Genomic DNA, 24,793 nt, shown 5'->3' with positions numbered 1-24,793 from the left:
GAGATGAAGGTTTTGGGTTTTCCATGATAAAGCGAAGACAGTCGACTTCTGTTCTTGTTGAGTCAGAACTGGGTCCGTAATGGGACCAGCCTCAGCTGCAATTCCAATACTAAAGGGAACCAGTTGCTCATCGGCCACTTGGGAGCTTCTAGAGCTGCTGTTCCCTGAAAGGATCTCAGCTTGTTGAGGACCTTCATCAGAAGGTTGGTTGGAGGGAACAGGTAAATCCTGGTCCATCTGTTCCAGTCGAGGGACATGGCGTCCACTGCTTCCGCTAGAGGGTCCTCGTATGGGGCCACATAACGAGGTAGCTTCTTGTTGTCGCTCGTCGCGAAGAGGTCGATCTGCAGTTCTGGGACTTGACGTAAGATGAAGGAGAATGATCCTGCGTTTAGGGACCATTCTGACTCTATCGGCGTGAGCCTGGATAGAGCGTCCACCGTCACATTGCGGAACCCTTGAAGGTGAACTGCTGATTAGTGCCATCTCTTCTTTTCCGCCAAGCAGAAGATGGCCAACATCTCATGGTTGATTTGGGGTGATCTCAAACCTTGACGATTCAAACATCTCATTATCACCTCGCTGTTTAGAATCAGTCTTATGGGGATCGAACGGTGAGGGGACAATTTCTTCAGCGTGAGAAATACTGCCATGGCCTCCAAAATGTTGATGTGGAAGGTCTTGAATAGGGAAAACCAAGTCCCTTGGACTTTCCGTTGGTGAGAGTAACCTCCCCATCCTTCCTTTGATGCGTCTGTGTGGATGATGACTGAAGGTGTTGGTGGTTGCAAAGTTACCGACTTCTTCAGGTTCTTGGCCTTCGACCATGGCTTGAAAAGTGATCGTAGTCGAGTCGGTATTGGTCTTCTTAGATCTCTTCAAGCATTTGATGCGTATCTTCTCTAGACTCCTGATACATCCTTTAATTGTGCTCTTAGCACTATGTCTGTCACAGTTGCAAACTGAAGGGAGCCCAGCACTCTCTCCTGTTGGTGTCTTGATATCCAATCGGATTTCAGAAGTCTCTTGACAGATCCCGCTATCTCTCACCTCTTCTTTGATGGAATGGAGAAGCAGTATGACTGCAAGTTCCAATGTATTCCAACCATTGAAACTCCTGAGCTGGAGATAGTCAAGACTTTTTGACGTTGATCTTGAATCCCAGATGTTCCAGGAACTGGATCACTTTCTTGGATGCTTGCATGCATTCCATCTTAGATGCTGCCCACACCAGCCAATCGTCCAGGTAGGCTACCACCTGGACACCTTCTAGGCGTAGTTGTTGAACGACTGCATCTGCAAGCTTTGTGAAGATCCTTGGGGTTATGTTTAGCCCGAAGGGCATGGCTCTGAAAATGTACTTCTTCTGTAGCCTGAATCCTAGGTAGGAGGAAAGTTGGCGATTGATTGGAATGTGCCAATAGGCATCTGCCATGTCTATGGAGACTATGTACGCCCGTTTTGGCAGCAGGGTCCTTATGTGTTGAAGGCTCAATATCCTGAACTTGTAGTTTACTATGAACTTGTTGAGTGGCGACAAGTCCAGAATGACTCTGAGTTTCTCTGAGTCCTTCTTGGGAACACAAAAGAATTTGATGGACTTTGCCCTCCTTATTACCCTTTTGTTTAAGAGTTCTCGGGTATATTCTTCCAGAACGGGGGTGGAGTGTTGGAAGAATTGAGGAAATGATGGTGGAGCTATCTTCCAGCTCCAGCCTAGTCCGTTCTTGATCAGGCTGTGGGCCCAAGGATCGAAGGTCCAGCGATCCCAAAATGAATTGAGTCTTCCTCCTACCGGAAGCATCTTATTGCTTCGGTTGACCGGAGGACTTGTCTCCTTGACCGCGCCCTCCCCTACTTCCTCTTCCTCTTGAGGGGCGTCTAGAGGAACCTCTATGTGACCCCCTACCTTTAGGGCGAAAGGTAGTGGTCTGCCTCTCATAGGCTGGAGTTAAAGCTGGTGACTGGGTCACCACCTGCTGGGGTACCATCTGGTAGGTGGGTTGGGGTTGTGCCACCATCTGGGGCACCGCAGTCATGGGAAGTTGTTGTTGTTGTTGTTGTCTGGCGGGGTGAGAGGGCAACCTTGGCCTCTTTGTCTTCCTTTTTGGTTGGGGACCCTCATCCGGGGAATACTTCCTTTTTGACGACATGCCCCACTTTTGGAGAAGATTCCTGATCTCCTTGGCAGTCTTGTCGACTATTTCCTTGACCACTTCGCTCGGGAAGAGGTCCTTTCCCCAGATATTGGAAGATATCAACTTCCTGGGTTCGTGCTTCACCGCAGCCGAAGCAAACACAAACTCCCTACAAGCCCTTCTGGCCCTAACGAAGCCATACAGGTCCTTGGTTAGTGTTGCCAAGTGTGTCTTGGCCACGACCATAAACATATCTGGGGTTCTATGGTCGTTTGCCATTGCCTCCAAGGTGCTCTTGAGGGATAGAGATGCGGCATGCCTTTCTTTTGTCTCTTGCTCTCTGCGCAAGAGGAAATCAGACAATTTAGAGAGGTTCTCACTGAACTGGCGTCTAGCAATATCCGCCTCCAACTTCCCGACTGAGAAGGTAAGATGTATTTCCTTCCAGTCCTTATGGTCTGTAGGCAGAGGTAGGGATAAGGGTCTACACTCCTCAAGTGTAAGACAAGGTTTCCCTGCTTCTACTGCCTTCATTACAGCTTTGAACCCTTTTTCCGTAAAGGGAAAGGCCCGAGTAGCTAGAGCAAGAAAGGAAGCATGTTTCTTACTCAGGGCTAGCACCTTGATTTAGTGAAGCCCTTGTCCTTCAAACTGCTAGCCAATAAAGCCTGAGCTTTTGCATGGTCAAGCACTATGACCTCTTTCGGCTCTGTCTCCTCCTTCAACACAGGTTCCGCCTTCAGACGGACGAAGCAGTCTGGATAAGACTCAAAGCTAGGCCAAAAGTCAACATCTTCGATGAGGACAGATCCCAGCTTTTTTTAAATAAATAACTTCCCGTTTGTCATAGGCATGTACTCTGCATGCCTTCACGGGTTCACGTCAGAATATGAAGGAAGGTCCTTCACGTTGAGTCTCTTGTGAGACCCACGGGATGCTGCAAGCTGATGTATCTCCTTCCTCAATGCAGCTTCCCTTTCTTCACTCTGTTGCTGAAACCTCTCCATCATTGACATGAGGGTAGACAGAGTCTTCCCCATCTCATCAGATGGAGGAGCAGAGGACATAGAGAGCACTACTTCTGGGGCTGGAACCGATGAAACGGAAACCGATTCGACTTCATCGTCTTCGGTATCAGGAGCCAAGGTAGACTCCTCTAACTGACCTTCCGCAAGAAGGTCCTTTTCAGTGTCTTCTGACACCTCTGACATCCTCTCGTCTAGATGGATGTCCTTCATCGCATCCGAGACCTCCGTATCTATGGAAATCTGGATGCAAGGGATCTCAGGGTGAGGCTGTGGTATGATGGCATCCGCAGATGCCTTAGGGAATAGATAGGCCCGCATCCGCTTACTCGTAAGGTAAGGCCCCTTGGCGTTCTTTTGGAAGCCACAGACCCATCTACGCAGTGTACTCCGTGCTGCATCCCTTGACTCCGTTGTCTTGGGGTCATCAAAGGCCTCAGTAACCAAGGCTTTGCAAATGTTACATACTTGGGGGTTCCAATACTTAAGAGGTCCCTTGGTGATGGAATAACGGGAGTGCGCCCTGCACTCCTCATGGCCGCAGAAGTCCTTGCTCAGGACGTTGCAGAAGACGCTGCGGCACTTAGGGTGGTCCTCCTGTAAAGAGAGGAACACAAAATGAGTATATGGTAGTTCATCTCACTTGATACACTATATAAATATTGTTAATAATATTCTTGCATTTTATTGCATATAGCTTAGGATAGGTAAGCTAGAAATGAATTAGGAAAGACACATACATGTGTTTCCTGCCCGGCCAATTGCTGTGACCTCCCTCAAAATTAAAGCCTTGGGTTATCCTATTTAGGAGGCCCATTGGAAGAGTTCTACCCTGTAAGGATAGATAAGTGTAACTTAATACCAGCTTCCAAAAGGTTTAAGATCAAGGGTCATTTGTAACTGATCATCTATCAGTGTATGGAAAAAAAATTTCTTTCCTTATATAGTATGGTCTCAACAATAGACTGCGCATGGACACAAAGTATGTTGGAAAATTTAAGTACTGTATACTTTATACTATAGTTTTCTGTTTGCTGTATGATCTATACTGCAAATATACTGGCTACTGTATAGTCATATACTGTAGTTCTAGCCGGCATGTAGCTGGTAAGATAGCACCTGGGGCACAGTTGAGCCGGCACATTGCCTGCTGCAATGGTTGCCGGCGGGTTGCCGGCCGCCGGTAGGTCGTCGGTTGTCAGCGCACTAGTCCAGCCGGCGTCTTGTCGGTTAGGATAGTGGCCGGCAGTCTGAACCCGGCCGGACCTTGCCGGCCAAGTCAGTTGTGCCGGCAGCTCATGGCTGCCGGCGCACAAGTCCAGCCAGCACTTTGCCGGCTAGGGTAGTGGTCGGCAGCTGCCGGTTAGGTTAGTACCCGGCAGCACGAGCCGATAGAGAGAGAGAAAGCAAGGAGTGAAGGATGATGTAAGAGCTCTGCCTTACTGCCTTCCTCCAGAATGAGGGTTCAAATGAAAGGGGAGAGTATATTTTTCAGGCTTCCATCCATCCACAACCATTGCTGGTCTCTGCCGGCCACAGGTTTGGGAAAAGCAGTCCAAGAGAGGACTGAAGAACACTCTACAGTCAAGGGAGCCGGCCCAGCCGTCACAGAACTCCCGAAACCTTGCGTCCATAAGGGAAAGCTGAGCGACTAGGGCACTACAAGCAGAGGCCCAAGCCGGCCCTACAACCTGCCGGCAAGCGGGGAGATTGTAGGACAACAGCCAAAGGGTTGCGATGGCTAGGCCATTACTAAAGGACAGAGGTGGGGGGGGAAAAGGGTCCTGTATGAGGTGTGGAAGGAGCCGGTAGGGTTGCCGGTCCTACCACACCTTAAGGAAACTCTGTTCCAGTATTGGTGCCATCCTAGGCGGCAGGAGAATATCTATTCTCCAGCCTAGGGTCTGCCAATACAGTTAAGGGGCCGGCAGCAATCTTGCCGTTACCCCTAAACAAGAGAGAAACAGAGTTTCAGTGCCGGCGCTATCCTAGGCGGCAGAAGAATGTCTATTCTTCAGCCTAGGGTCTTCAAGCACAAGACTAGTCAACTAGACTACAGGGAAAAGGTAGCAATATCATATAAGGCCTTCAGGTGTGGTCTAGGGAGGTCTAGCCTCCTATGCCAGCAGCGTAATCCAACAGGGGAACGACTATTCACCCTGCCGGCCAGCTGCCGGGACGAAACTATCTAATCTGAGGTTCTGACCAAAACCCAAAACCTGCCATCTGCGGTTAAGGGAAGGGACAGAACAACCTAGCCTAGTCCTGCCTGAATGACAACTCGAGGCACGACCGACTAGGGTTGTAGCCTAAGGCTACACTCAGAGGGAAGGAGGGATTACCCTTAAATCTCCACTGGAGACGAGTATCGCTTTATATAATAATTCTAGGAGATATCTATCTCTGCCTGAATTGATAAAACGATACGCGAGGGTAACCGGAGAACATGTATGAAAGTATATTAAAGCCTCTAGGCTAGTAGCCCAGTGGCAGCGAGAATCAACTTCCTAAATCATCGAAACTCTCTCGTATACTATCTTTAGAAGAGGAAATTATTATGCAATCAATATATCTTGCATGTATAAATTGCCTAAAAAGCTTCATTTAAGTTTTATAACACTAGGAATATCTATTATATCATGCATGAAAGTAAACTGAAACGCCTAGGCTAGGAAGCCTAGCGTAAGCAAGGTTCGGTTACCTAAGTTGCCGAAACTATTACGAATACTATCGGCATAATATAAATAACTCCTAGCAATGAAGACTAAATAGCTATCATTATTTTATGCTATTTATACCGGGAAAGTCGTTCTGGCTAACTAAATAAATGGATTTTGAGCGAAGCGAAAAATCTATTTTTGGGTGAAAGAGCCATGTCATCCTGATGGAAGTTCCTTCATTAGTAGCTTCCTAAGTTATATGTGACTACAGTGATATATCCCAGAGAATTTACAGAGGGTATCCAGAACTCTAACTCCTGGAGCGAGTATCCCTTAAATTTCTCCAAGGGATATCGCGTAAGGACGTAACTTGACACATCTCATAGCTATTTACACCCAAAATAGCCTTTCACTTCGAGAGGAAAAGTGGCAAGAAAATAAGAGAGTCGTTCAAGAGGTAAAAGTATACGACTCTCCTAATGTACTGTCAATAGTTCAGCCATTCGCCACCGCACGGCGCCACCAAACCATTCTCTGTAGCTTTGTAAGTTTTACAGATACAGTACCAAATGGGAGGGATTAACACCCTTTTACTAAAGGAGGGTGGGTCCATCAGGACGACATGACTCTTTCACCCAAAAATAGATTTTTCGCTTCGCTCAAAATCCGCTTTTTGGGCTTAGGCCATGTCGTGCTGATGGAAGTTTACCAGAGCAATAATGTACCTGTGGATTTAATAGTGCCGTTATCTCGAATTGACCATTTCCTAACCGGTCGCCACGACCAAAGACACTTGATGTTACCGTAATACATCAATTAACTGAGCATACCATATGCCAGCTCTTCCTGTCCCCTACAGGGAAGAGTCTATATAGACTCTAGGAAAAAAACCCGAGATTGTGAGTTCAAAGAACAACAAGCAAGCAGAAAGTATATCGTGTCGTATATACGTAAAGCGTAGTTTGTACTAGAGTTCTGAATAGAGTACAGTACCTCCCAGGTCTGGATCAGACAGACGAGTTTATGTTCATGTAGGAAACGTAAAACAGTAGACAAACATAGCACAACCAAACTTACCTGATTGCATGGTAAGGGAAACTCTGTCCCACATAGTCCATAAGAGGATCAAAATTACTCTGAATACAATGTATAATCTTAAGGCGAGAGAGACGCAAAGATTTCTTCTATAGTTTATTTACAAGAAACACAGAAGTTATGATTAAGCAAAATGTTTATGCTAGACATAGACATAACAAGCATAAAATTAATAACAAGGTAAAAAGTTTTATCTGAAAGAGAAAAAAATGCCACTCCGTGAAATTAGGACATTTCAAAATACATGTTATTACAAAAAGACATTAAGTATAAATATGCTGGCACTCATGTCAAGGTATTATGCTTCTAAGTTCACTTAACTATGGAAGACAGTTTATAATGTTTATGTCAACACTAAAAATCAACATGATATACCTAAGTCTATCATGCACACCCTTCACTAACAGTCCCAATTAGTGCACTGTCCTTCGCAGTAATCAAACTACAGGCTTTATTACACTGCCTGCAGCCACCACATGAAATTTTATTTCTTGCAATTGCTTCGCATAGTGCTTAAAGAAGACTCTGGAAGACTTCCAACCAGTGTAAGCACGTAGGTTATCAAACGACATAGTTTGAAAGAAGTTAAGAGACGAGGCAACCTTCCTCGGATCATGACCTGCGGGTGTACTGTCAGGATCCGCTCTGCGAATAAAGTAAGTGATTTTCGCCCTTATCTGTTTCAAGGATAACGTTGAACCCGAAGTTTCTCCCCTAAAAAGCTGGCCTCCCCCAAAGTCTGAAGTTCTACGAAGATAGACCTTTAGGCATTCCACTGGACATAGGGATGCTTCTTCCTTCAGAGGGCAGATTCTCCAGGGACCCCATCTTTTAGTGGGTAGCTCATTCTTGGCAAGAAAAGTTGGATCCGGAAAGAGATTTAGTTCTCCGTTCGGTGTAAACTGAATGTGACCATCATCCCTCGAGAGGGCCACTATTTCACTGACTCTGGCTCCTGAGGCTAGTGCAAATAGAAATATCACTTTCTGAGACAATTCTTTCAGCGAGCAATCTTCATTGTTCAAGGTAGAGGCCAGATGAAGAACCTTATCCAAAGACCATGAAATAGGCTTTGGAGGAGCTGCAGGCCGAAGTTTTGCGCAGGCTTTCGGAATCTTGGTGAAGATTTCGCTTGAAAAATCCACTTGGAAGGCATATAGAATCGGTCTTGCTAAGGCAGATTTACACGTGATCGTATTAGCCGCAAGTCCTTGTCCGTGAATATGGATGAAAAAGGACAGGCAGAAATCCGTAGAAATCTCTTGAGGTTTCTTCGCCTTAACAAAGGCCACCCATTTCTTCCAGGAAGATTCGTATTGTCTTCTAGTTGACTTTGACTTATATTCTTCTAAGAAATTAATGCTGTCTTCAGAAATCCCAAACCTCTTCTTGACCGCTAAGGCGAGAAAATCATGAGATGAAGGTTCTGGGTTTTCTCTGATGAAGCGTAGACAGTCGATTTTTGTACTAGCTGAGTCAGAACTGGTTCCGGCAACGGGATCAGCTTCAGGCTTAGTTCTGTTATCAATGGAAACCAGACACTGCCTGGCCACTTGTGGGCCACTATCGCTGCCCTCCCGCGAAAGGATCTCAATTTGTCGAGGGCTTTCAACAACAGGTTGGTTGGTGGGAACAGGTAGATCCTGGACCATCTGTTCCAATCTAGAGACATCGTGTCCGTCGCTTCCGCTAGAGGATCCTCGTACGGGGCTACGTACCGGGCTAACTTCTTGTTGTCGCTCGTTGCGAAGAGATCTACTTGCAATCCTGGGACTTTGCTCAATATGAAGGAGAATGATCCTGCGTCTAGGGACCATTCGGACTCTTATCGGGTCGAACCTAGATAGAGCATACGCCGTCACATTGCGGAATCCTTGAAGGTGGACTGCTGATAAGTGCCATTTCATCTTCTTGGACAGATGAAGGATGGCTATTATCACCTGATTCAACTGAGGAGATCTTGAACCTTGACGATTCATGCATCTCATCACTACTTCGCTGTCTAGGACCAGGCGAATGTGGATTGATCGGCGAAGTTTCAGTTTCTTCAGGGAAAGAAACACTGCCATGGCTTCCAGATAGTTGATGTGGAAGGTCTTGAACAGGGGAGACCAAGTTCCTTGCACTTTCCGAAGATGAGAATGACCCCCCCCCCCCCCCATCCTTCCTTCGAAGCATCCGTGTGGACGGTGACTGTAGGAGGAGGTGGTTGCAAGGATACTTTCCTTCTTAAGTTCTTTGTCTCCGACCATGGCTTGAGAATCGATCGCAGACGATTTGGTAACGGTCTTAGTAGATCTCTTCGATCGTTGTAAGCGTATTTTCTCCAGATCCCTGAGGCATTTTTTAATTGTGCTCTCAAAAGTGGGTCCGTCAACGAGGAAAACTGGAGAGACCCCAACACCCTCTCCTGTTGTCTTCTTGAAATCTTTCGTGACCGAAGCAGATTTTTGACGGCCCCTGCAATCTCCTTTCTCTTTGTCTTTGGCAAGGAGAGGTAATGTGACTGTAAGTCCCAGTGGATTCCCAACCACTGGAACTTTTGAGCTGGAGACAGCCGAGACTTTTTCAGGTTGATCTTGAACCCTAGATACTCTAGGAATTGGATCACTTTTCTGGAGGCTTGCAAGCATTTTTCTTTGGATGCTGCCCACACCAGCCAGTCGTCCAGGTAGGCCATCACCTGAACCCCTTTTAGGCGTAGTTGTCGAACAACTGCATTCGCAAGCTTTGTGAATATTCTTGGAGCAATATTCAAACCGAAAGGCATGGCTCTGAAAACGTATTTTCTTTTCTGGAGCTTGAATCCCAGGTAGGGGGAAACTTGACCGTTGATTGGCACATGCCAGTATGCGTCCGTCATGTCTATGGAGACTGTGAATGCCCTTTTGGGCAGAAGGGTCCTTATGTGCTGAAGCGTCAGCATTCTGAACTTGTAGTTCACAATGAACTTGTTGAGTGGTGATAAGTCCAGAATGACTCTGAGCTTTTCCGAGTTCTTCTTCGGAACACAGAATAGCCTTCCTTGGAATTTGATGGACTTTGCTTTCTTTATTACTCTCTTGCTCAGTAGTTCCTGAACGTATTCTTCCAGAATTTGGGTTGAAGGCTGGAAGAATTGAGGAAAGCTTGGTGGAGTTGAGGTCCAACCCCACCCCAGTCTTATCTTGATCAGGCTGTGGGCCCAAGGATCGAAGGTCCACCGATCCTGAAAGTGTAGCAGTCTCCCTCCTACCAGCAGCATCTCACTTTGAGTGCTGGGAGGAAGACTTTCCACCTTGGCCACGACCACCTTTGTTGCCTCTTCCTCTGAAGGGGCGTCTAGAGGAGCCTCGAAAGGATACCCTAAACTTTGGCTAAGAAGAAGCCGACTGCCTTTCATAAGCTGGGGTGAAAACTGGTGACTGAGTCGTCAGTGTTTGGGGCACCAGTTGAAAGGTGGTGGTAGGTTGTGCCACCGTCTGGGGCACCGTGGCCATGGGAAGCTGTTGCTGTCTTGGCTGAGAGGACAGGCAAGGCCGCTTCGACTTGTTCTTCGGCTGGGGACCCCTGTCAGCGGAAGATTTTCTCTTGGAGGACAAGCCCCATTTAGAGAGGAGATTCCTATTCTCCGAAGCAGCCTTGTCGACGACCTCCTTCACCACATCACTAGGAAAGAGGTCTTTTCCCCAGGTATTAGAAGCTATCAGCTTCCTCGGTTCGTGTTTCACAGAGGCAGAAGCAAACACGAACTCCCGACAAGCCGTCCTGGCTCTGATAAAGTTGTATAGGTCCTTTGTAACCGTAGCCAAGTGTGCCTTGGCAAAGACCATATACATATCTGGAGAATCCGGGATGCTAGCCATCGTATTCAGCCCCGTTTGTAAAGACATGGACGCTGCCAAGCGCTCCTTTGTCTCATGTTCTCTCTTCAAGAGAAACTCTGACAACTTCGGGAGGTCCTCGTTGAACTGACGTCCAGCGATATCGGCCTCCAGCTTCCCGACTGAGAAGGTAACGTGAACGTCCTTCCAGTCCTTGTCGTTTGAAGGGAAAGCGAGGGAGAAAGGCTTGCTTTCTTCCAGTGTGGGGCAGGGCTTTCCTGCCCTCACGGCCTTCAGAGCTGCTTTAAACCCTTTATCCATAAAGGGAAAAGCACGTTGAGGGTCAGCAATAAACGATGGATGTTTTTTGCTTAATGCCGGCACCTTTGAGCTAGTGAATGCCCTCTCCTTCAGCTTTGTGGAAAACAAAGCCTGTGCTTTAGCGAGCTCAAGGACAATTACTTCCTTGGGCTCCGTCTCTTCTTTGGATCCCGGTTCAGTTCTGAGCCGGACATAACAATCCGGGTAGGATGCCCTGCTGGGCCAGAACTCTACCTCCTCCACTGGGACGGTACCCAGTTTATCCGAAAGGAAAATCTTGCCTGCTGACATAGGCATGTGTTCCGCGTACCTCCACGGGTTAACATCGGAGAACACAGGGAGGTCCTTCACATTTAGTTTCTTCGGGGCTAAGCGCGAGGAAACCAAATGCTCGATATCTGACCGAAAAGTAGTCTCTTTCTCTGACGACTTCTTCTGCAAGTTGTACACCATCGACATCAGAGATTGCAAGGTGGTCGTAAGTGCCTCCAGATGAGGCGGTTGCGAAGAGGTTGAGGGAGCTGGTTCCACCATAGCCGCTGAAGAAACCGACACCGCTTCAGCATTCTCAACCTCGTTAGTAGGAGGAACAACTGCCTCCTGTTCTAACTCTTCTACGAGGAGATTCTTCTCAGTCTCCTCGGAAACGACAGACATATTGTCGTCCAGGTGGACGCTTTCCAAAGCATCCGCCACGTCAGGATCTCCAGGTTTCGGAACCGGGAGTTGCACCAAGAGGATCGAAGGTTTTGTCTGGGGAATGACGGAATCGTCACGAGCTCCGGGGAAGAGACAGTCCCTCATCCTAGTATTAGGAAGGTATGGGCCCGAGGTATTCTTCTGAAAACCTCTAACCCATTTCCGCAGCGTAATCCTTGCTGCATCCCTAGACTCCGCAGACTTTTGATCATCAAAAGCCTCCTTAACCAACTTGTCACACACAGTACATACCTCTGGGTCCCAGTACTTGAGGGCCCCTTTGGTGACAGAACAGCGGGCGTGAGACCTACACACGCCATGTCCGTAGAAGTCCTTGCTGCGGACCCTACAAAAGTTGTTCCCGCACTCGGGATGCTCCTCCTGTAAAGAAAAGAAAAGCAAATGAGTTTTCTGTGAAATTCCCAAATTTCAACCTAATTCATTTATTATATTTTAGCTTGGATAGGGTAAGCTATAGTAGGAAAGACACCCACATGTGTTTCCCATCCAGCCATTTGCTATGACCCCTCCCCGTATTGAACCAAGAAATTCACAAGGAATTAAATAACAGAGGGAATATCCAAGATATACAGTGTCTCCTTGACACAACCTCTTATAAAGTTCAATACAGTGGATAAATTTTAATGGACATAACCATAAAAAGAAGAGAGAATCATCTCTCTATGATGGTCTCACAAATAGCTGCTCAAGAACCACTTGTAGGTTGGAAAAATTTTATCATATTTTTCTGGATACAGCAGTTGCCGGCGGCAGTATGCCGCCGACACTGCCGGCCTTGCCGACACTGCAGATCCCGCCGACACTGCAGATCCCGCCGACACTGCAGATCCCGCCGACACTGCCGGCCCCGCCGACGCTGCCGGCCCCGCCGACGCTGCCGGCCCCGCCGACGCTGCCGGCCCCGCCGACGCTGCCGGCCCCGCCGACGCTGCCGGCCCCGCCGACACTGCCGGCCCCGCCGACGCTGCTGGCCCCGCCGACACTGCCGGCCTCGCCGACGTCGTCGGCAAGTAGGGCCAGTCGGGAAATGCCGGCAGGCAGGCGTCCGCCGAGCCTGCCGGCAGCTACCGTTAATAATTTATGAATATAGTGTCGACCTGCCGACAATGTCGGCATGATGGGCTAGTCAGCATATGCCAGCAGGCCGGCATCTGCCGGGCCTGCCAACCACAGCTGGCTTTAAAATAACACTATGGGTGAAAGGCATTGGCCAGCTGCCGACAAGCTACTCAGTTGCCGGCAGACAGGCACTAAACTCACCAACGGTATCGATCAACGATGTCCGAGGTAAGAGAAACAGCGAACTGTTAGCCTAGCCAACCCACATTGTCGGCAGAATTAACGGCCGACTACAGCCCATGATAGACAGTAAGAGAGAAAGGAAAGGATAGAAGACGGCAAAGAATCAGCTATGTCGTCTACATCCTGAAAGAGTGTGTCAGTGGAAGAGGGAAATCAATTCGGGCTTCCACTCAACCATATCCCATCTTAAGGGGTATGGAAGGCAGTCCAAGGGAGGACTCTAAGGAACACTCAAAGATATGAGGTTATCTGTCAGTAACCTAACTAGGCACTGACAGAAAAACTCATGCCAGGTCTACAGACGTCCAGAGGAGCCTATGTAGAACCACGGCCAGAAGGGTGTCGGATCATTCAACACGAAAGAGATAGCGGGGAAGGGGTGAATAGTCCATAAGTAAAGCAATACCCTAAGGTATTACTTAACCTGAAGGATTCTGTCCTCGTAAAAGCCTAAACTAGGGGAAGTCAATTCCCCAGGTTGGGATAGGCAATGAGAGAACGTCCGAAAACGAACTCAAGAGAACAGAATCTCGTACCAGGGGTTAAAACAGGGAAGAAACCTATCCTCCCGTTAAAAACCCTCAATACAGGATTGTCTGCTAGACCATAAAGAGGAAATTGTAAAACAAAAAACCTCTACAAGATCTAGGGAGGCAAGCCTCTTGAACAGCAACTAGCCCTACTGGAATACCGACAAGCTACTCAGTTGCCGGTATAAATCCAGGTAGCCAGATGCCTAACACAGACTTACTCTGATGTCCCGTCCCCAACTCCAAACTCAATGCTGACAAGCTACTCAGTTGCCAGCTCAGAGAAAAGGAGAGGAAAACGAAACGCCCCAGAAAATTTACCCAACCATAGGTTACAGTAAATTAACTGAGGATAGCCTAGGCTAATCAGAGAGAAAGGGAATTACTCTTATATCTCATAGAGAAAATATTGACTTAAAGGGGCAATGATATCTATCTTAACCCTAAAGACAATACAAGAGTAATGGGGACATATAAAGTATACTAAAGCACTAAAGCTATTAAGCTAGAGAGCTTAGAGAAACGTTCTACGTAACTCTGGTATATTATTATGGAAGAGGAAAAGAAATAGTAATATCTTAATTGTATAAAATATTGCCTGAGCTTCAATACAACTTTACCAGGAAGGTTATATCATGCATGAGGTGTGAAAGTGCCTAGGCTAGAAGCCTAGCACTCGTGAGGCTCGAAATTATAGCCAAATTCCAGACAACAATGACATAATATAAAAATCCCTAGCTAAAATACTAAATAGCTAAAGTTATTAAAGCAAGGATGCCGGGAATATCGTTCTTGCTAACTAAATGAACAAAAGAACGATCGCGTCATGACGCCATCCGGCCGGCAACAGCTCTTGTTACGTTAATTACGATATCAATCTAAAAGCAAAACTGGCAAGAGCATACATTTACACAATTCAAAGATATTACTTAACTTTCCAGAAGCTGATGAAGCTGGGGAATCCATAATCAAGCAGAAAAAGCTTCGAAAATAGCGAAATAACACAGGGAAAACTGGTCAGCAAAGCTATAAACGAAAGAATGGTTTGGTGGCGCCGTGCGGTGGCGGATGGCCGAACTATTGACAGTACATTAGGAGAGTCGTATACTTTTACCTCTTGAACGACTCTCTTATTTTCTTGCCACTTTTCCTCTCGAAGTGAAAGGCTATTTGGGGTGTAAATAGCTATGAGATGTGTCAAGTTACGTCCTTACGCGATACCCCTTGGAGAAATTTAAGGGATACTCGCTCCAGGAGTTAGAATTCTGGATACCTTCGGTAAATTCTCTGGGATATATCACTGTAGTCACATGTAACTTAGGAAGCTACTAATGAAGGAACTTCCATCAGCACGACATGGCCTAAGCCCAAAAACTCATGTGTTACGAACGACAGCGCCCATGACGCCTCCTGTTCAGGCAACAGCTCTTCCATAAGTTAATTTAATTTGATTTAATTTCACTAGGAGGTAAGAGCTAACATTTATACAATGTAAAGATCAAATACTCAACTTTCCAGAGGCAGAAGAGGCTGGAGATTGCATGATAAATCCAAAATAATCCAATAACGAGAGAGCAACCGGGAAAATCACCGAGCGAGATCGCTACAGAAAAAAGAATAAACATGGCGGCGATGATGGCGCCATCTAGATACTCAAATAGTAACGGAGGAAGGGTACCTTATTAACTGGTCTCCTTCGTTTTTTGCCACTTTCCCCCTCTAAGCGTAAACGCTATTCGGGGTGAAGATTGCTATGTGGCGTGTCGAGAATACGTCCTCTGATATTATGCGATATCCTTAAAGGGAAACTTTAGGGATATTCGCGCCAGGAGTTAAAATTCTGGAGACCTTAAGGTAAATTCTCTGGGAATATCACTGTAGTCAAATATACCCTAGGAAGCTACTTAGAAGAACCTTCCATCAGGACGACATGGCCTGAGCCCAAAAAATTGATATCTGGATTCTCTTATTGACCTCGGAACCACTCAAAGACCATAGCATCTGACCGGCTGGGAATCGAACCCCGGTCCAGGATGCTTGTAGGACAGTGACAATACCATTTAGCTTGACACTCATACAAGCATTGTGGACCAGGGTTCGATTCCCAGCCAGTCAGATGCTATTTTCTTTGAGTGGTTCTACCTTGGGACTCTGATCCTGAGGTCGATAAGAGAATCCAGACATTAATGTATTAGAATATATGGCTTATTTGAATATGAAAAAACACGTTTAAATGGGCAAAAATTATCATATAACATTATATGCAGATGTAAGGATATTGTACAGAAATATTGGATCTTACTGCTAATCTCAGTGTACTTCTTGGATAGTAATTAGAAGCTAAGTATTTTTCGTGAGATGAGGTTTCAAGCCACAAAGATCATCTTAACCTCAATTAGTTGGAGATGCAAGTGGTGATGTTGTAAGGTTGTAGATTTTGTTGATAGTGGAAAGCTGGATGAGTTTGTAGATGGCAGGTTCCAATTACAGTATAAATATTCTGGATTCTTGTTTGGCATGGCTTGGTTCGGGGTATTTCAAAAGGATTGGAATTAAAGATTTAACTTACTTTATACTTTATACTCATAGTTTGTTCAAATTTTGGGTGTACAAAGTATTCAGTGAAGCAGTTTTCTTGTCATTGATTGAATTCAAAATCCTAATGAGGTTTAGAGGGGCTAGGTGTTCAATCCTTTTGGTGTGATCTTTATTGTTGTGTTTGAAGAAAGTACCATTATGAAAGTTGCAAAACAAATAAATCTAGAAACAGATGGTGATCATACCTCAAACTTACAGGCCATATGTTATTTAATTTGCATAAATTAACATTTACTTGTTGTAATCTTTTGTCTTGCAGTTATTGGTTTTAGTCAGATAATTGAGATTTAAAAAATACTTGTTGGGTTAAGTCCATTTTCTTAAAGAAAAAATATCTGTCTTTTCAGAACACGATTGAAAGCTACCATAAAATGCTGGAATTTTTTGAGGGGTCACAAGAATATGGTACGCACCTCACCGCACGTCACATTTCATTTTCATCAGCTCTTTCCTTGAATCAGGGTTTTCCTCATATTTCCTTGGAGATCCTTTCAAAAGCAACTAACGTGAGATTATTATCAATAATGAATTTAAAGGTAAGTTATGAGTACAGTAATACCATGCCCTACGTCGTTAATTGCCTCTAAGAGACCAGGCATTGGTCGATTTTTTACATAGGTCAGATTTTAGACCTATAAAGTGACTTATACAGTACATTTCCTAAACTGTACATGTATTGAACACAGAAAAATACTTACAACCTGCTATCATTTTATAAAAACCAGATACCATCATTGATAATCTGTACTGTATTATTTTTGACGTTGAGACCAATGTAAGGCCGGATGAAAAGGCTTAATGTGAATTATATTTTTTTTATTCAATATACTCAAGACTAAGCGATGCAAAGTTGGAACTGATGTTTGCCGAACAGACATAAAGATTGGTGTTATTGAACAGTTTGTGTTTTGAGAGGTTAAAGTTTGATGAGTAAATAAAGTATTGTGGATTCTAAAATCATTTAGATATACAGTATTGTATCTTGGTTTAGATTCAGCTTTATTCTGATTTTTTTGCAAAATGGATCAAAACCACTATGCCATATTACACACCTCAAATACCTCTACCAAAACATTTGTTGTTACTTGAATAGTGAAAATTATATCAAGTTAATGTTAAGAAAGGTGGAAAGCTTAATGGGAAGAGGCTAGATGGAGCAGATGAAAATCTAAAAGTATAAAGAATTACTTTTGGGAACTAAAAGCCTACTGATGGGCTTTCAACAGCTGTGTATTTTGTTTCCCAGAACAAATAAACAAATTATTACAAAATGGGCACTAGTGTTTATTCTATAAATTCAAAGAAAAGTTTGCACCCTTTTTAAGTATGTACTATATATGATACATGTACAGTGTTCAAGAATTAATAGTTACACCACATGATTAATAGGCATGGAGTGTTACTTGTACTGTACACTGTATTTCATCGTTCTTGTTTCAAATAATTTTGGTTGAATATTCTATCAATTGATGTACTGTACCTTTCAGGTAGATTGAAAGTCCGTTATGTAAGAAAATAAACAGTATTTTCATTTTACCTGATATATAATGTATATTCTTTTAATATTACCTTCAAATCAAGAGCTGTTAACTAAGAAAATGCCTTTTTCCAGGCCTCATCATTCTAGAAATAAAAAGGGTTTGTTCCGACGCGATATACAAACCTCGTAATCATTTAATATAGGAATTCGCTTCAGCGCAGCTGAAACAGCCAAGGAGAAAGAAAACCAGGCAGTTGTGCTGAATGGTTGGCTGGTGGTATGGGGTGGAGCTTAGCTTCCCCCCACCCCCACCCCCCCACTGCCAGCCCGCTTTCCTCATTCACTCGCTTCGGCTCAACGTGGATGGTTGTGCTACACTCCGCTCTCTACGCTGCAGCCCTTTTCCTTCTCTTGTGCTTGTGTACTAGTGATTGTGTGATTGTTATGGAGGAGAAAGTTACTCATAAGATGCAATGTTACGTAGGCCGTGACGGGCGCTACAGTAGGTGGCTTTCGTCATCTTCTGTAGACCCGCACACGCTCTGCCCAACATGCAGGGGAAAACCTTGCTCTCAAGGTTCTCCCTGCTGTGAGTGTGAGTCCTAGCCACCCTTGCAGTGGCAAGCTTTCGAGAATCAACGCAAATATCGCCGGACCCCTAAAGCTTCTGCTTTGGAGAGCTCGCCTCTTTCGAAGAAGAAGAAGGGGGTGCCGTTGGTAAGTATGTCGTCTCAAGAGACTGCCACAGCGAAGTCTGTTCACGCCCTCTCCGAGTCTGAAGAGGGTGTGATTATGATTTTGGGAAGTTCGGATTCACAGCCGGGGGAGCTGGTGACCTTAGCGCTCCTGATACTTCGGCGATCTCGAGGGACACCCGACAGATTGTTTGACCGTCTGATACCGATGACGACATGTTACCTGGTAAGATGGGGGAACTTTGGGCGTCTCTCAGATTATCAGGTAAGCCTGACTTGGATTTGTTAAAACGCCGTTTAACTCTAGCGGACGAGCTTGAACAACGTCATTTGGATGATCCGATTGTTGATGAACACATGAATGTAAGTGATTTCATAACTTTATTGACTCCCATGTTCCCTGATGCCCCTGTTGTTGTTGACCATGTACCTGATAAAGCATTTGTTCCTGGCAAAATGCAAACTTTTTTCAAGGATAAAATAACTGCAGGACTCCCTGTTAAAACAAGGAAGAGTATTGTTTTAAACACTGAGATTTTGTTAACGACTGCTGGCAAACCCTTTATAGCTTCGCCCGCAAGTAAGTTAAAATTAAAATCTGCCGAAACTCCTGCTAATACAAGATGTTTTTCAGGTTCACCACGTTCACCGACCACGGCTCTTCCTACGGACGTGGCTCAGGTTGTTCATCCTCGTCCAGTGTCGTCTACTGTTGCCTCGACCACCATTCCAGTACCTCGGAGGGGGCACAAGAAGAGGAAGCGTGGGCAGTATTCCCCTTCTAGTTCCTCCTCCTCTCTCTCCCCCTCTTCGTCTTCATCTTCTGACTCTGACTCTTCTCCCCCAAGGAGAAAGATGAAGGGGAAGAAGAGAAAAGCAAAGAAGGCCAGTCGCAGTCGGAAGGACACGGCGCCCTGAGACACCTCTTCTCCTCCGGAGGATGAAGGCGATGCAAGAGATTCCCATATTCCCCGCGCTCATGGTATTGTTCACGGCAGATCTCGCGCAAGGCCTCCATGCACGACAAACAAGTTCCAGGGTATAGGTATCGTCTCCCAGAGCATGGTGACGGGGTCCTCGGGCCCCCGAGCTGCTGTTCAGACTCGAATTGAAGCGCTCTTGAGCGGAGAAATGAGGGTCCCGGCTTCAGCACGAGAAATCACTGCTGTGGTCTCTCGTGAAGAATCCACGGTACGCACAACTACCTCCACGAGGGTAGCCACGCGGACCGACTCCGCGACTCGTGTGTCGCGTGAGCAGGGAGCAGGCCCAGACATCCGCACACTCAACCCTCGCAACTCGGGCCCGGCACGAAGCCACCTCGCGGCTCAGCCCGCGACATGGGGGCCAGTCGTGCACGACCAGGCTAGCTCTTGCGCATACCAGCTGCGCGAGGTGCAGCCAACCCCCATGCTTTCTGGTCGTGTAACAGGTGAGGCCGCGCACACCACTCGCGTGACTAACCTGTCTACACCTCCTGGTGTGTGCGCTGCAGTTCCCAGCAACACCGCTCGCGCTCGAGCTCCTTCGGGAGCTTCGTGGGCTCGCAGCAACCAGTCACGCACTTGGTCGCAGTGGGAACCTCGATGCCAGGGTCCTTCCTCGACTCCTGAATACACGCCTGGTTCGGTCTTAGGACCAGAGCGAGCATGTCGCTTCCCCTACACCTACGGATGTAGCGGGACTGAGGGATCAGCCACCTCCACAACCTTCACCTGCCGTAGAGAGGGAAAATCCCGAGGTGGAGTCGCCGTTCCTAGAGGTCATTAACCTCAATGCTGAGATTAATGGCCTTAGGGATCCTCTTGCGGCAGTGTCTGAGGATAAGTGTACAGCTTTGGGGAGCTGCCGAAGGCAGTTCACGGCCCATCACACTACCATGGTCGAGACAGGCTGCTCGAGCATTGGACCGAGTGAGTGACCAGATCGCAGGACCTGATGACTCGCTTAGGAGCCAAGGTTCGAACAAGCTTCTACCTCAACCACTCCAGCGACAGAAGAGGTACTATGTCACAGAGTCTTCTGTGCCTTGTCCTCTCATTCTCGACCCCGCGGTCGGAGCGCTTGCTGGGGGCTCCTCGGTCGAGAGTTTGAAATCTCAAAGTGTCTCCTTCTCGGCCTCTGAGATTGCAACTATGGAGTTCCATCTCTGTAACTGCTCTCCAGGCTGCTTCATGGCTCGACCACTGGTGTAGTACGGCCACAGTGTTTGCGCGGGACAATACAGGAACCTGGCTTTGTCTGGTGGGAAAGCTGTTGCTTTTCTCTTGGACCAGCTTGCTACCCAGTATGCCAATCTGATCCCCGAAAAGCGCAAGGCAGTAGCCGCTCGTTTGGCGAGACAGATTGATTCAGGAGAGGCCCTGGCACTCAGAAACGCTCCTATTAGAGCTGCAACTTCTCTCTTTCCACCAGAGGAAGTTCGGGCCGCGCGGGATAAATGGACTCCATTATCCACCTGACGTAGGCTGCGAGTTTCAAGGGACCTGGTCCCACTAAACCGTCCGCGGCCAGGCCGAGTCAGGCCAAGCCCACGGGAAGTAGCAAGGGTACCGCTGGTCGTGCTCCTCCTGCTCCTGTGCAGCCGAGACCTGCTCCTGTTCAGAAGGGTTCTGCTCCCAAACAGACCTTTCAGCCTCCCTCGGGATCTCTTCCACATCGTGGAAACAACTGGGGCAAGCGAGGGAAAGGGAAACGCTGGGCTGCCGAAGGTAGGGGGATGCCTATCGCGCCATTGGGCAATGTGGCAGCACCTCGGGGCTGAGGAATGGGTAGTGTTGACTCTTCGCGAAGGGTACAATCTTCCATTCGTGCTTCATCGCCCCCCCCCCCCCCATCTTTCTCTCCAATAGCATTCCACACGTACACTCTAACATCTTCGAAGGCTCTGGCCTAAGAGATGGAGGTCCAGGAAATGTTGGAGAAGGATGCGCTGGAAGTCGTGCACGATCAGTCACCAGGGCTCTACTGTCGTCTCTTCCTTGTCGAGAAGGCAACAGGAGGTTGGAGACAGATCATCGACCTTTCGCCATTGAACAAGTTTGTTCAGCAAACTGCGTTCAAGATGCTAACAGTTCATACCGTGCTGTTAGCCATCAGGCAGTTCGACTTCATGCTTTCGATAGACTTGAAGGACGCGTACTTTCAAGTACCAGTTCATCAGTCATCTCGAAAGTACCTCCGATTCACTTTCCAGGGCACGGTGTACCAGTTCAAAGTCCTGTGCCTCGGACTGTGCACAGCTCCCCAAGTGTTCATGCGAGTGTTCACGACGGTAGCAGCTTGGGCCCACTCGAGGGGCATCCTCCTCGACGACTGGCAGTTTGTCGCGATCTGAGGATCGTGGTGAATTACGATAAGTCGAACCTCATTCCCAAGCCGAAGGTGAAGTATCTGAGAATGCTGATCGACTCGGCAGCAGCTCGCGTTCTTCCCTCGAAAGAATGGATCAGCAAACTCAGAGAGGTTGCGCAGCCGTTCCTGTCACAGGAACAACTTCCAGCCCTCCAGTGGCAAGCTCTTCTAGGTTACCTCTCCTCGCTGGAGAAGCCCGTTCCTTTCGGGCGGATCCATCTCTGCTCTCTTCAGTGGTGTCTGAAGGAGCAGTGGTCGGCAGCCACCAATTCTCCCTCTCGTCCAGTTCTCATGGAACGCGAGGTAAGGGAGGATCTCCTTTGGTGGCTAAATGAGGAGAACCTCATCAGTTGGTTTCTCATAAACCCTCCTCCACCTCAGTTCCGTCTGTTCACCGACACGTGTACGGAAGGTTGGGGTGCACACCTGGATGACCTAGTGGTGTCAGGTGTGTGGTCGGAAGAGGAGAAACACCTGCACATCAACATGCTGGAAATGATGGCAGTCTCGAGAGCACTCATTCATTTCCAGGCCCATTTGAGAGAGCTCTCGGTAGTGCTGATGAGCGCCAACACATCCATGGTCGCGTACGTCAACAAGCAAGGGGGCACGATCTCACGTCCCTTGCAGCAGTTAACGAGGCAGGTGTTTCTGTGGGCAAAGAGTCAACACGTAACCTTGTCAGCCAGGTACATTCCGGGCAAGAGAAATGTTCTGGCGGACGCCCTAAGTAATAGAGGCAGAATGGTCTCTTCACCCTTGGGTAGCGAGTCGAGTACTCGACCTCTGGGGAGAACCATGCATCGACCTATTCGGAACATGGCACAACGCCAAGCTTCCCGTGTTTTGCTTTCCAGTACCAGATCACGCGGCTGCGTTCGAGGCGGCACTGCAACATCCTTGGGATCGACTGGATTGCTACGCGTTTCCCCCCTTTTGCTTGCTTCGCACAGTTCTGTCCTGGGTTCTAGTAACCCCACGCCTCAGGGTGACTCTCAATGCTCTGCTATGGCCACGCATGGAGTGGTTTCCGCGATCTGTTGTTGCTCCTGGTCGAGGCACCGAGAGAGCTACCACACTAGCCCGATCTCCTTCGGCGACCCTTGTCAAACAGGTACCACGAGGTGGTGCAGTCGCTCAGACTTCACAGGTGGAGATTATCCAGCATCTCTTCAGAATGCGAGGCTTTTCGCGACTCGCTGTGAGAGAGGTGTCAGGGTACCTTAGAAGATCCTCCTCCTCAGTCTACCAGGGGAAGTAGTAGGTCTTCTGTGATAGGTGTATTGGAAGGGGTTGGAGCCTCTCTGACTCAGATCGCAGACTTCCTAGTCTTTCTTCGCTGAGATAAGCTCATTTCGGTTTCTGCCATTAAAGGGTACAGGTCTTTCCTTGCAATGGTGTTCCGTCTGAAGGGCATAGATATCTCTAACGCCCTCGAGATTTCTATGCTCATTAAGAGCTTCGAACAGTCATGTCCCCCAAGGGAACTTCGAGTTCCCCAGTGGGATGTCACTCTAGTTCTCGGGTCTCTTACTCGTGCTCCTTACGAACCCTTGAGCCGTACCTCAAACAGGCACTTGACCCTTAAGACTGTCTTTCTGCTAGTCTTAGCATTGGCGAAGAGAGTCGGGGAGTTACACGGCCTCTCTTGTAATGTCACTCACGCAGAGGGTTGGAAGGAGATCGTGAGTTTTGTGCCAGAGTTCGTGGCCAAGACTCAGAACCCAGCGATCCACGATCCCAGGTTTGAGGCCTTCACTATTCCTTCCTTACCAGATGCGGCGAGTGGCGGTTCAGGTGAGAGACTTCTCTGTCCCGTCGGGTGTCTCCGGCGCCATCGTAAGCGAACTCGTCATCTCAGACCTGAATGTCGACGACTCTTCGTTAGCACCGGCAGAGCCAAGAGGGAGGTGTCGAGGAACACGATATCCTTCTGGATCTGTGAAACCATCTACAACGCGTATGAGACTTTCTCAAAAGTCCAAGCACCAGCAAGGGTTAAAGCTCATGAGATCAGGTGCATTGCCCCTACACTTGCTTTCAAGAGAAATCTTGCAGTGGGCTAAGTGCTGAAGGCTGGCGTTTGAAAATGCCAGACCACCTTTACGGCCTTTTATTTGAGGGAGTTTACACACAAGTCCTTGGACACCTTTGTTCTTGGTCCGGTGGTAGCAGCCAAGCTATTGTCTGACCTCTCCAGTTCCTCTGGGACAGGGAAGTCTCTTGTCTTGATTTTTACGTTATGTTTGGCAGTGTGAAAGCAGTGTGCATGTGCTCCGCCTTTCTCTCTGTCTCCTCCCTTGGAGTCCCATACATCAAGACAAGTCTTCCCAGGTAAGATTGCTAGAGTTTGTTTATAGGTAATCTCCCCCCATCTTCAGCTAGGCAGGGAAGACGGTGGATGTATAAACCTGTTGCCTTTTTGTTATGGAGGTTCATCCAGTCACTGCGACCCTAGGGTCAAGTGTCTCTTATATTCACGCTCTCAGGTTGCGCGATGCTCTTACAGCGCGCGACCCGGCTCCCAGTCTCTCAGACCCCACCATCATCTTGTCGGGTCAAGAGACAAGGGTAGGTGGATTTAGTACTCTGCTCTCATTCGAGATCAGGTCTGTATTATTATTATTATTAGCCAATATCCAGGCAGTTAGCTGTTCACAAGCAGTGAAGGCAGACCTCCCATCAACCAGTGAGTCTTCCTATATTAAATGATTACAAGGTTTGTATATCGCGTCGGAACAAATGACAATTTGTCCTAAATTGTATATTTCTTAGCCATACAAACCCGTAATCATTTAATATAAATGCCCTCCTCTATCACCCCTCTCATGTTCCACATTGAGCCTAAAGCGTTTGAATGAGGAAAGCGGGCTGGCAGTGGGGCGGGGGTGGCGGGAGAGGGGGGGGTGAGGGGGGGCGCTAAGCTCCGCCCCATACCGCCAGCCAACCATCCAGCACAACTGCCTGGTTTTTTCTCTTCGGCTGTTTTAGCTGCACTGAAGCGAATTCTTATATTAAATGATTACGGGTTTGTATAGCTAGAAAAAATACAATTTAGAACAAATTGTCATT

At 47.4% G+C, this 24,793-nt stretch overlaps 1 protein-coding gene across 1 annotated transcript in view; it reads left to right on the top strand.

The window, feature by feature from the left end:
- Positions 1 to 24,793, top strand: part of LOC137655729 (pentatricopeptide repeat-containing protein 2, mitochondrial-like) — a 264,814-nt gene that overhangs the window by 197,190 nt on the left and 42,831 nt on the right. Inside the window, exon 5 of the mRNA XM_068389759.1 lies at positions 16,540 to 16,728. Coding sequence (XP_068245860.1) covers positions 16,540 to 16,728 — 189 coding nt within the window. The remainder of the gene's footprint in view (positions 1 to 16,539; positions 16,729 to 24,793) is intronic.

The sequence above is a fragment of the Palaemon carinicauda genome, chromosome 16 (assembly GCF_036898095.1).
Source record: "Palaemon carinicauda isolate YSFRI2023 chromosome 16, ASM3689809v2, whole genome shotgun sequence".
NCBI lineage: Eukaryota > Metazoa > Arthropoda > Malacostraca > Decapoda > Palaemonidae > Palaemon > Palaemon carinicauda.
This window is presented reverse-complemented; position numbering and strand designations above follow the sequence as displayed.